At 34.7% G+C, this 13838-nt stretch overlaps 1 protein-coding gene across 2 annotated transcripts in view; it reads left to right on the top strand.

The window, feature by feature from the left end:
• EDIL3 (EGF like repeats and discoidin domains 3) overlaps window positions 1–13838 on the top strand; it is a 431857-nt gene that overhangs the window by 141958 nt on the left and 276061 nt on the right. Inside the window, exon 3 of one of the 2 annotated variants that reach the window (XM_005661542.3) lies at window positions 2230–2259. The exons of the other annotated variant lie outside the window; for it this stretch is intronic. Coding sequence (XP_005661599.2) covers window positions 2230–2259 — 30 coding nt within the window. The remainder of the gene's footprint in view (window positions 1–2229; window positions 2260–13838) is intronic. 2 annotated transcript variants of the gene reach the window in all.

The raw sequence follows: 13838 nt of genomic DNA, 5'->3' as shown, positions 1-13838 counted from the left end.
CAAGGAATGTTGTCAGAGATCTAGCCAGTCCTTGTTGCATGACCCTCTCTCCCTTTTCCCTTTTTCTCTTAGCAGATACTGAATCAGCACTTGGTGAGATAGGAGGGCATAGAGAAAAGAGTTTAGTTTTAGAGTCACGTGGAATCAAATTCAAATTGACCTTAGACAAATGCGCAGTCACTCTGAAGCTCTGCATCTTCATCTATCAAATAAGGGTATATTTCATCTCATCAGTTGCTGTATAAATTACTTTGACACACACAAAGTGACCAGATATAGATGTAAGCTTTGTAAGCTTTTTTTTTTTTTTTTCCGTTTTGCATCTCCAGACTTTTACTAACAATGATCCATCTAAGTCAGCACTTCTACAAGCCCCTATGGTATTTTCCTATAAGGGAATTCCTGGAAGCTACTGACAGTTTTCCTCTTTGAACATGTTGTGATATATTTTGGACATGATAAAGCAGCAAACAGCTTTTAAATATTTATGTTCTCCCCGCTATGTGTGCCGAGTGTGTTTGCTTTCTCCGTGTGTGTGTGTGTGTGTGTGTGTGTGTGTGTGTGTGTGTGTACATACGTGCGCACGCACATGCGCAGGCCAGGGAGACAAGCCAGACAGTCTGAGGGGAAAATACTTTGTGTCAGGACACAAAGGATGCTTGTCTAATGTGTACTCTGTGCAGATATAACCTTAATGGAAAAGAGTGGAGACAACTCCTTAGTTACACAGTGATACGTTGATGAAAAAAATCACTGGGGAACAGAGCTCCTTTATAAGCAATTCAGCTGAGTAAATTTTTATTTTAAAACTTCATGAATCAAATGATATTACTGGCTAGAGTAATATAATTCAACAGTAAAATTCTGGTTAAACTGCCCTTGTGTACAGAGCAGAAATATCTCCTCACAGATTATGCCTGTTAGTATGAAGGTTAAAGAGGTGGATTGTAGATGAAATTGTGATGCTGCTTCATTCTTGCAACCACCACGCTCCATCCCCCACATATACACAGCAGATCATTAGCCCTAGAGTTTTGCTGCTCTGAAATATTTCTCTCCTTCTTTTTCTTTATATGGCCACATCTACCGCATATGGAAGTTCCCAGGCTAGGGACTGAATCAGAGCTGCAGCTGCAACCTATGCTGCAGCTTATGGCAGCACCAGAACTTTAACCCGATGAGTGAGGCTAGGGTTTAAACCTGCATCCTCACAGACACTATGTCTGATTCTTAACCTGCTGAGCCACAAGGGGAACTCCTATTTTCCCCTTTTAAAGTAAAAATCAAAATGATTCACACTTTGAGTTGTAGTTCATTTTAAATGTTTTTCTGACATTACTTAGTAGTGTCTTGATCCTGGCTATAAGTTACTGCCATTGAAAGGAATTCTGACTTCATTGGTTTGAGGTGGGGCACCTAGTTTGGCATTCTCATATAGATTCAGGGCTGTAAACCACTGTTTTGGCATAAAGTTGTATTTTGATAATGTGATCTCTCCTTTTATAATATCCACATGTAGCTACTTGGGAGCTGTGGATATTTTATCAGAATACCTTGGGATCAACTTTTAAAATTTAGGTTCCCCTGGTATCACTACAGAATCACCACTGCTAAATCTTAAAATATGTGGCACACATGAGTTGAGTGTGTATGTGTATGTATGTGATAGAGATAACATCTCTGTGTTTAATACTCAAAGTGATTCTGAGTCACTCTAAGGTTTAATAATTCCTATCTTTATAATTTCTACTCCATGTAACAAAATTTTTGACTATCACCAATAACCTTTTGATTCTTCTTTGCTAATAGCATATTCCCACAAAGCAGAGATGTTGGGGTATTTCTATGTTATATACAATTTGTGCTTTAAACAATGCGATTTATAATTATTCATGCAAACTAAAAAAGATCAAGCTTGTTTGCAAAAGGACAGGAAATTCAAATGTAGGCAACTGAATGGTCTTTTCTAATACATATTCATTTTAAGGTATAACAGTATTTAAGTGTTAATATAAATATTCATTAATATATTATTATGTAATGACATATGTAATGACAAATATCTAATATATACACAAAATTACAAGTCAGGGACTTATATTCATTGTTTAGAAATGTGAAATATATTTATGTTCAATCTCAATTTCTCTCTCTCTTCCCTTCTCTCTCCCCTCACCCCCTCCCCTCCCTCTCTTTGTTCCCACTTTGTCTCTTTTCCTTTTACCATAGCATCAGATGAAGAAGGGCCAACTTCAACAGGTAAACTTCCTATATTGCAAAGATTGTTGCAATTTAATTCAATGTCCTTAGTAATAGAGACAATTTAAAATGTATCTTCTCAGGTTTAAACCAGAAAATTGGCAGAGTTTTATTTATTTGCTTTATTTCTTGGATCCATCATGCTGTCCCAGACTAAATGATGTTGGTTGAGTTTTAAATGAAAAGATAAAGTAATTGAAAATGAACTGTCAAAGAAGAAATTGTAACTCAAAACATCACATCAACACTAAAGACTAATCAAAGTTGGGAAATTAAAACATTGAGAAAAATGCCAAAAATTATAAAATTGGGGGGGATAAAATGCAGAAAAATGATAAATGGAGAGACAAATGAAAAAGAGGAAAATGATAAAACATATTTCAGAATATGACTTTCCACTCCAGAATTGCATTATCAAATATATGACTGACATTGAACATGATATTCATTTAAGGATAAAAATCATGCTGTTGCCTCAAATACTCTCTTTAAGAAAATAATTTTTATAGTATAACTTTCAGCTACAACTAATGTTTCATTTTCACAATATCGTTAGATAATTCATAATCTGATTTTCAATGATAACAACTCCCTATAATTTCCTCCTGAAACCTGTCTCTCTGTTTCCCATCCATTTTCCAGCATTTATCAAGTACAGGCTCAGGTCTAAACTAAACACTATGAGGGATACAAATAGTAGAGAAGGCATGGTATTTCTACATGGTTCTAGGACAGTGGGATAGGTGAAAACGAAATGCCAGGAACCTAAAGACCAGACACATTTATAAGGATAAAGTAGGCACCACCACAGCCAATCTGGTTAGCAAGTTATAAAAAACCCAGGCTAGCAGACCAGCAGCATTAGGACAAAGAGATGAAGCCCTGAGCTGAAAGGGTTAGAAGCTTGTTGGAAGAGAAAGACCAGACCTTAGCACCAGCCTCTTTCCTAGCCAAAGTAATTGAGGAAGGGAGTTAGGTGTTAGAGGCAGGAGCAGAAAAATGATTACTGAAACTAATGGACAAAGGAGCTTGATGTTACAGGAAGTGTGGAACATAGCCTAGTTATTGAAACTCAGGTACAAAGTAGGGTCTTTTTAATTCATAAAACTAACATTTAAACTGGTGGGAGACTTCTTGATTTCTACCTACCTGTAAAACTGAGCATGGGTTTTTATCTGTTAAAGTGAGTTCAAAAGATCAAAAGTTCAATGGAAAGCAAATGAAATAGACATCTTACAAATTTCTTTGATAAACTCCAAGGATGCCATATTGCATTATAGTCAAAATTGCCTTGAAATGGAATCACGGAATAAGATAAACTCTCAACTAATGTTTCATTTTCACAATATAGTTAGATGGTTCATAATCTGATTTTGGATGATAACAACTCCCTATAATTTCTTCCTACTCTAGTCAGTATTGGGTTGCCTCTTTTGGGGAGCAACCTGATCACATTACTCAATAGCAAACTTATCTGTTGTTATGAGTTTCCTCTGCCTAGTTTTCTGACTTCTTTTTGCCTTGACTTGAGGTTTTAGTTTGACAAGGTGGCTCAAAGAGTCTGTATTTCTCAGCCTTAATTGAATTTTTTCTTTTGTGGGTTCCAATCTTTGTGAGCATCCATGCTTTCCTAGCCTAGTCTATTCCTCTTATATTTTTATACCCCATTCCTTGTGATGTTGCCTGCTTAGCAGTTTTGGTGGCTTTGCAAAAGAATTACTGTTTTTGCATGATGAAGATTCATTTTAAATTAATGTAAATGATACTTATAATAGAGCTAATTTTCGTCTGATTTTCTCATTTTTAAATTAGTTTAATAATTTCTATACTTATTAAGAAAAGCTTTTGGTAAACACAACTGAATATTTTGCTCCAAATATTTATTTGATTCCAGAGTTATCTGAACATTGTAGGGTTTAAACCATGTTTTAAAAATATTTTCATTTTCAGCTAAGACCAGATGTTTTTGTTGTTGTTTTAGTACAGTTGATTAGAATAGAACAAATGTATTTTTAAGGAGTATTTTAACTAAATGATTTCACATACGGATTTTATTAACATTAGGAAAATTTGCATTTAGTAAAGCAAACATTCATTTTATGTAAAACTGATGATGGGAGCAAATGCTTTTCTTTTAATTTTATCAAATATGTAATAAAATGGGTATTATTATATAGTTGAATTAAAACTTTTGACAAGGTTTTATGAGGTTTGTAAAGTCTTGGTTTCGTAAGGAATATGAACAATTGTGCTAAGTAGAGTTTTACTCTTTTTAGTAGTTCTTGGCCCCAATTTTTTTTAAATAATTGTTTTTCTTAGCTGAATGTTTATTATTCTGTTTATATATCCTTTAGTAGTCTTTATAAAAAGAATTTGAAAACAAAAGGGGTTACTGAAGGGGATAGGTAGGTGGGGTTGCACTGAGTCTTTGGGACTGGCATATGACACAAGTGTATGGAATGACTAGCCAATGGGAACCTGCTGTGTAGCACAGGGAACTCTACCCAATATTCTGTGATAATCTGTATGGGAAAAAAATCTGAAGAAGAATGGATTGTGTACATGTATAACTGAATCACTAAGTTGTACAATAGAAATTATCACAACATTGTAAATCAACTATTCTTCAATTAAATTTTACAGAACGGGGAAAAATTACTATAGGAAGGAGAATGCTCTATCTTACGGATGATTTAAGGGCAAATTTAGCATTATTTTTTCTGTGCTCTAGGTTGGTACTATCCAAAAGAAATGTAATGTAAACCATTTATGGAATTTTACATTTTCTAGCAGACAAGAAGAAACATTGAAAATAAATAAGTGAAACAAAAATTTTATTTAAAACTATTATCTATAATAGATATAATATATTATTAATATTCTCTGTTTTTACTCTCATCTCCTCTATTAAGAATTTGTCTTTGGAGTTCCCATCATGGCGTAGTGGAAATGAATCCAACTAGGAACCATGAGTTTGCGGGTTCAATCCCTGGCCTCTCTCAGTGGGTTAAGAATCCAGCTTTGCTGTGGGCTGTGGTGTAGGTCACAGAGGCAGCTCAGCTCTGATATTGCTGTGGCTGTGGTGTAGGCTGGCAGCTGTAGCTCTGATCAGATCCCTAGCCTGGGAACCTCCATATGCTGCGGGTGTAGCCAACCACCCCCCCCCAAAAAAAAGAGAAAGAATTTATCTAGAATGATCTTTTCCAAGTTCAGACTCCTTTAACTTATCTTTGTGATCCTTCTTTTAATTTATCTTTCTTTCCTATTATGTCTCATTTGTTTAAATCATCAATGAAATGCAATCTTTTGCTTGCCACAGAAATTGTACCTGAATTAAACATTCATATATTTGCAGGATATGACATTCACATTCTTCCTTTGGAGTCATAGCTTAATTGGATAGCAACTTCTTCTAATACATACTTCAGTTTCTTTAAATTAAATGATTATAATATTTTTAATAGGAGACCTGCTATTCCTCACAGTTCAACAGTAGAAGAAACAGTAAAGTATATGGGGGTGTTCTTTGCTGCCAGACAGACACACACTCCTGATGACTAGTTGTTAATGTGTGAACAATAAATTTAAATTTAATTTTAAAACAACTATATACATAGATTATCTAAACATTTAGGTGCCTAGTTAATACTACTATTAAATGATGCTATTTATTGTTTCAAATGTATGGATATTCTATTACAAATTTAAGTTACTTTTACCCCAAAGGTACACAGAATTAGATTAATTATAATATAATAATCATGACAAATTCTCCTTGTTCAGAATTTTTTCAAGAAAATAATCGTTTCTGTTTGGACTAACATTAGGAAGAGACAAAATAACTGACAAATTAATGAGATATTATAGTACTACTTGTGTAAAACTATACAAATGCTACAAAAATTATATAGATTTTTCACTTTACAATGGAGAATACTTGACTTGCTTTATATTTAAAATTAGAATGACTGCCATCTTTAAAAAGACAAGCAATCCTTCCATACTTTTCCCATATAATTCTGTTTACAATATTTTTATGCTTTGCTCTGCCTTTAGAATTTTTTTTCTAATATGCCTAATCTCTCTCATTTGATCCTCTAAATTTCAGTATGAAAAGCAAATGCTTCTTAAGTGCTTTTTTGTGTTGATTTCCAGAGGGGATGCATAAAATGTCACATTTGTATTTCTCCTCAAGGGAGGTTTCCTCTTATTGAATATCCAGCATCCACTTGTATGATTTTCATCACCAAATGTTCTGATGGGATGCGTTAGCCTAGTGCCACTTGTTTGTAGCATCTGAGTTACTAGGGCAGCCTCACCTAACACCTGTTTCTGTAATACCAGAAGCTTCTTTTTTTAAAAATCCTAGTTGAATCTTATCTTCAGGTATTTAAACATCTTATCATTGAGTATTAAAAATACACCATGAGTTTCTTTTCTGTGGAAAGGTTCATTTGTGCTTTATATTAGATTCCAGATATAAGTGATAGCATATGGTATTTGTCTTTCTCTTTCTGACTTACTTCACTCAGTATGAGAGCCTCTAGTTCCCTCCATGTTGCTACAAATGGCATTATTTCATTCTTTTTTATGGCTGAGTACTATTCCATTGTGTATATATACCACATCTCTCCTAATCCAATCATCTGTCAGTGGACATTTGGGTTGTTTCCATGTCTTGGATATTGTGAATATTGTTGCAATGAACATGTGGGTGCAAGTGTCTTTTTTAAGGAAAGTTTTGCCCAGATATATGCCCAAGAGTGGGATTGCTGGGTCATATGGTAGTTCTACATATGGATTTCTAAGGTACTTCCATACTAATCTCTATAGTGGTTGCACCAGCTTACATTCCCACCAACAGTGCAAGAGGGTTCCAATTTCTCCACACCCCCTCAAGCACTTGTTATTTGTGAACTTATTAATGATGGCCATTCTGACTGGTGTGAGGTGGTATCTCATGGTAGTTTTGATTTGCATTTCTCTAGTAATCAGGGATGTTGAGCATTTTTTCATGTGCTTGTTGGCCATCTGTACATCTTCCTTGGAGAAATGTCTATTTAGGTCTTCTGCCCATTTTTCCACTGGGTTGTTGGCTTTTTTGCTGTTGGGTTGTCTATGTTGCTTGTATATCCTAGAGATTAAGCCCTTGTTAGTTGCATTACTTGAAACTATTTTCTCCCATTCTGTAAGTGGTCTTTTTTTCTTTTTGGTTTCCTTTGCTCTGCAAAAGTTCGTTGGTTTCACTATGTCCCATTGGTTTATATTGCTCTTATTTCTGTTGCTTTGGGAGACTGACCTGAGAAAATATTCATAAGGCTGATGTCAGAGAATGCTTTGTCCATGTTCTCTTCCAGGAGTTTGATGGTGTCTTGTCTTCTATTTAAGTCTTTCATCCATTTTGAGTTTATTTTTGTGCGTGGTGTGAGGGTGTGTTCTAGTTTCATTGATTTGCATGCAGCGGTTCAGGTTTCCCAGCAATGCTTGCTGAAAAGACTGTCTTTTTCCCATTTTATGTTCTTGCCTCCTTTGTCAAAGATTAATTGACCATAGGTGTCTGGGTTTATTTCTGCATTCTCTATTCTCTTCCGTTGGTTTATATGTCTGTTTTGGTACCAGTACCACACTGTCTCAATGACTATGGCTTTGTAATAGTACCTGAAGTCTAGGAGAGTTATGCCTCCTGCTTGGATTTTGTTTTTCAGGATTGCTTTGGCAATCTGGGTCTTTTGTGGTTCCATATGAATTTTTGGATTGTTTGTTGTAGTTCTGTGAAAAATGTCCTGGGTAGTTTGATAGAGATTGCATTAAATATGTAGATTGCTTTGGGTAGTATGGCCATTTTTACAATATTAATTTTTCCAGCCAAGGAACATGGAATATCTTTCGATTTCTTTACATCTTTAATTTCCTTGAGGGGAGGCAGTGGGGTGGTTGGGCAGCTTGGGGTTAATAGACACAAACTATTGCCTTTGGAATGGATTATCAATGAGATCCTTCTCTGTAGCACTGGGAACTGTGTCTAGTCACTTATGATGAAGCATGATAATGTGTGAAAATAGAATGTGTACCTGTATGTTTAACTGGATCACCACACTGCACAATAGAAAAAAAAATTGTATTGGGGAAATAACTACTAAAATAAGTAAATAAATAAATAAATAAAGGATTCCTAAATAAAGCAAAAACAAACAAACGAAAAAACACCTATGAACTATACAGGAAATTCCTTCAAACTAGGTATATCCCAAGATCTAATTATAAACTAATGAGCTTTATATTTTTAAAGCAACCATTACAGATATAGTACCTCCAAATGAGTCATGTTTAGATGTGATGTATGTAATCCAATTATGTTGTTATTGCTCAAATAAATATGGTAACTCTCTTTTGAAATTTCCTTCAGATATTACATCATTTTTTCCCTTTAATAGTCTCAGAATTGTGCTACTATATTCATCTGACATTAGTCCAATAAATAGGCCTTCAGAAACAAGGACATGCAGGTATTCCCTTGTGTGTGTATCCTTGGGTGTGAAATACACGTCAGTTTATAACTTTAATAACGCTCTTTAATACAGTAGTTGCTTCTCCCATGTTGCACAAATCCAATTTTCATTTATCCTTTATTTAAATTTCATAATATTAAGAGACTTGATAAATTGATTCTACCAATGCCTTTTTCTGTGTCCTTTAAGAAATTAAGACATTTACATTACAAAATTGACTGTTACAAATGAACTAATCTATATAATATTTAATTTATTAACTCTAAGGTCTATCAACTTAGGCTTATTTTCATATGAATTTCTTCAATCCTCTTAATTTATTTTGTCTTATTAGCTATTATTTTACCTCTCTAGAAATACCATTTATTTGTCAAATTGATCAAATCATTATAAGAATTAAAATAGGAACAGAAATGGAAAATGTTGTTGAATGAAATCAATCAGTCTGAAAATGACACAGTAGAGATCTTGTAGCTGTAAAATAAATCAGTGACTAAAATTAATCAAACCAGAACTTACTCTTTTTTGTTTAAAATACTTCAAAACCAAAGTTTGAATATTTTCTTTTTGTTTTCTTCTCTTGCTTAAGGGGAGATATTTTAAATTGCTTTAAATTGTCATTTGTCATTTTTTAATATCAAAGAAAGAAGCTGAGTTTGAGTTCACATAAAGGTAGCTATTAATAGTGAATAAGCTCACATAATAACAAAAAATTATGATGAGAAAACTGGAATATTCAGATGGGTGTGAAAAAAAAACATTTTTAGTAATCAGCCGTGTTAAAACACCAAACAACAAAAGCCATACTGTTCTTCACATGTTTATAAAGTTGAAATTTAAGAGTTTACTGAAATATAAAACTATGTATTCACTTAATATCTGATCCCAATTGTTAGTGATGATAGAGGTTACTGCATGGATATAGTAGTTTATAATGGATGTCTTGTGACTTCTATGATGCCCATCGAAGGTGGAGACAGTGGAGATTTGGCACAATAGGGCTTCATTGTTTTCACTAGTTCCTTATAAATCTTTTAATATGTTTAATCTTTTAAATGATCGATTTGACCATTGAGGAAGTACACCTACGAACCATAAACTAACCATACAATAGAACATTGGCCAAGAGAATAAATATTTGAAGCTCTAATTTATATATATATAAAAATATATTTATAGTTTTATAGACAAACTTTATATGAGTGTATAGTTTAAAACCAATGACAGCATTGGTGTTCTTGTGGCTCAGCGGTAATGAATCTAGCCATTATCCATAAGGATATGGGTTCGATCCCTGGCATTGTTCAGCGGGTTAAGGATCCAGTGTTGCTGTGAGCTGTGGTGTAGGTCACAAATGCGGCTCAGAGCTGGAGTTGCTGTGGCTGTGGTGTATACCAGCAGCTGCAGCTCTGATTTGACCCTTAACCTGTGATCTTCCACATGTCACAGGCGCAGCCCAAAAACAGACAAAAAACAAACAAACAAACAAAAAAACACGTTATATATCTGTTCAGCTAGTCAAAGGATGCAGTGATGAGGTATTGTTTGCTAACTTTTGAAATGCTCAGTTTTTTGTTCCTACAAAAACATTGCTTCTGTTTATGGTGAATTTTGTGATTTTCTTTATTATGCTACACATTTCCTTTAGATCTTCTTTCTTGTTTTCTTGTAGAATTTGATTCTGCATGGCCAACTGTGCTCAATTATTCTACAACTCATGCATTTTGAAAAGGAATGATATCTAACCACATTATTCTCTAATGAACAGGAGTTGCTTTTGCATTTTGATCTTAGCACTTATTTCCTTGGGGGTCTAAAGTAAAGCTTCACATCCTCCTCTTTGTTCACTTTACATTTGTTACAGATTTTCTCCTTTTCCATACAGACATGCACATTTTTCCTCCAGTGCCTGGAGCAACTTTACTAATTATTTTATCAAGTATATTCTTGTTCATAAATATATGCTAAGCAGGCTTAAATATTTAAAACCTAGTATATAAAAACTAATGCATATCTTTAAAAAATACAAAGTCATTATTTGTAGATTCTCAGTGGAATAAAGAAGAAATCCCAAACAGTGCTTACTTTTTTTTTTTTAGATATAGCAAAACTTCCTAATTGTTACTTGAATTTCTGTTCTATGTAGATAGTGTTTTCATATTCATGTTTCTTATTTTTATATTTAATTAAGATGAACTTAAAAAATAATGCTCTAGAAATGGAAGAGGAAAACATATCAGCAAGTATTCTCTGGAGAAGCAGAATCAAAAGGATACACACACACGCACACATATAAATATATAAAACAAAGAGATTTATATTAAGTAGTTGTCTTATGCAGCTGTGGGGCTGGCCCACTGAAAACTGGTGGGATTTCTGTGTTATAGTCTTGAGGCAATTTTTCCTTCTCAGGGAAACCTCAGTTTTTGCTGTTAAGACCTTCAACTGACTGGATGAAGCACACCAACATTATGGAAGGTAATCTGCTTGATCCCGTCGTGGCTCAGTGGAAACAAATCTGACTAGTATCCATGAGGATGCAGGTTTGATCCCTGGCCTTGCTCAGGGGGTTAAGGATCCAGAGTTGCCTTGACTGTGGTGTAGGTTGCAGACCTGGTTTGGATCCGGCATTGCTGTGGCTATGGTGTAGGCCAGTGGCTCCAGCTCCAGTTCGACCCCTACCGTGGGAACCTCCATATGCCACAGGTGCAGCCCTAAAAAGACAAATAATAATAATAATGATAATTATCATTATTATTATTGGATCTACAGTGTCTCTGCCATGCTGGGGCACAGGTTTGATGCCTGGCCCACATAGTGTGTTGAGGATCCAGTGCTGTTGCAGCTTCGGCTTAGATCACAACTGCAGCTAAGATCTGACCCCTGGCCCTGCAACTCCGTATGCCACGGGGTGGTCAAAAAAAAAAAAAAAAAAAACAGGTCAACTGATTGTAGATGTTAAATCACATCAATCGACACAGTCATTTCGCAGTAATATCTAGCATTTGAGCAAGAAACAGGGTGCGATAGTCTAGCCCATCACATCACAAAAAGTGAATAAAAATGATATACACACAAAATTTTTAAATTTTCACCAAACCAATTTCAGGCAAACAGATCAAGCATAATCTCTAATGTTTAATAACAATACATGTCGTCCCCCCCATTTGTGTACACTTAGACTTCAAGCCTTATTTAATTTCTAGTCCTCCTTGCATTGGTAAGATTCATCTTTAAGGCCGACTTCACTTGTCTGGGTCAATTTTTTTTGCTGTCCCAAGTTTCACTTCAAAATTTGTTATACATAGAGGAGTATCAGATAATAGATAATATTAATAGCATAGTATAGAAAAGTTTTAATCTAATATTCTAGGCATTTCTTGGCTCAAAGAAGGCATTAAAATTTTCAGTTCATGATGGGTAGAATAAAACCCCATGGACCTGAAGGCCTGAATCCATGCCTTTAGCTGTTTTTATCTTCAGATAAATAGCTATTTCCTACCTGTAAAGTATTTTGCTTTTACAATTTTCATTTTTATTATATGTAAAATTGTCTAATAATAGTGCCCACCTCAGAGTTTTTCTATAAGGATAAAAGATGATGATGCATTAAAATGCTTACCACATGATGCCTATCCTATAATAAATATAGGGAATCTAAGCTATTGTTTTTACCTTCACTATCATCAGTGTTGTCTTACTGTTAACATTATTTTGATTATCTGTCAGGCAATGTGCTGAGTGTTTTATGTGCAGTATTCAATTTTCACGATAAAGCAGAACAGCTAATGATATATATATATATAAAATTATATATAACATACGTATTATTAGCTGTACCACTATATATATATATATCATATATATTCCTATCATATATATGTATATTCCTACCTAAAAAGGAGTAGACTGAATTTTAAAGCATGAAGAAATATTCCCAAGGTTACAAAATAAGCTGATAACAAAAGGAGGATTCAAATTCAACTTTCTCTGGAAAAACATGTGCTTATTCTACTGCTGCAAACTGCTTTTTATTCACTTATAAATAGTTTTAAATAACATATATGTCCTTCACTTGTAAATGTAATACATAGTAATTCAAGTTTTTTGTCATGCCTATATTATAAAGCTGTGCCTAATAATATGTGTTTTTGCACTTATTATTTTAAATGACAATCTGATTACTATAGTGATTTATGGACCTTGTAGACATTTCTTAAAATAGGAAATGGAAATCCCTCTGACTGGCTTCATCCACACTGAGCATTTATATTTTTAAAAAACACTCTGCCTCAGTCTGGTTGCTCTTATAGTCTTCCTTCATCTCAGTGGCTCAATCCATTATCTTCAGGGTCAACTTTGATGACCCCCACCACATCCATTTTCACCAGATTCTTATAGCCTCTTCTTCAAAAATATCTCCATATCTAAACACTTCTTCCATCACATATGCCACCATCCTAGTCCAAGTCATTATCTTCTCATACTTGACTTATTATGCAGTAGCCTCCTAATTGGTCTTCTTCTTGGTCCCCTCAGCCCTTCTGCAGTTCCTTTTCACCAGAGAGACCAGGGTGATTCTGTTATAGGCCATGAGATCCCATCACTCTTCAGCCCAAAGGCTATTTTAGCCCTTGTTCAACCTTTCAGTAGATTTAGGATTAAAACTGGATGTAATATGCACCCTTCTCCATTACCTCCTGGCTGATTTCCTCTACAGCCACCCTGTCCTTCCTTTTCTATAAAACAAATGCAAACACAAACCCTGACCACATTTCTTTCTTGGGCAGAAATGCACTCCGTAGATCCATCATCTGACAGCTTCTCCTGCATGTACCTGCAGGATTCCTCCATCATGTCCTTCATCTTGACCTAAAGATGCCTTCTCAGAAAGACCTTCTCTTTGTCTCTAAAAAGGTCACACTTTTTCCACCTTCTCATGGTCCCTTGCTCTGCTTTATTTTTTAATGTTAGCACTGTCTGTATGTATGTAGTTTGCTTATTTTTTATCTGCCCTAAATATCAACTCCCTGAAGGAGGGGATGTTTTTGGTCTTTTCATTCAGTACTG

Source organism: Sus scrofa, chromosome 2, assembly GCF_000003025.6.
Source record: "Sus scrofa isolate TJ Tabasco breed Duroc chromosome 2, Sscrofa11.1, whole genome shotgun sequence".
Taxonomy (NCBI): Eukaryota; Metazoa; Chordata; class Mammalia; order Artiodactyla; family Suidae; genus Sus; species Sus scrofa.
The sequence above is the reverse complement of the archived record's forward strand: the minus strand, read 5'-3'. Positions and strand labels throughout refer to the sequence as shown.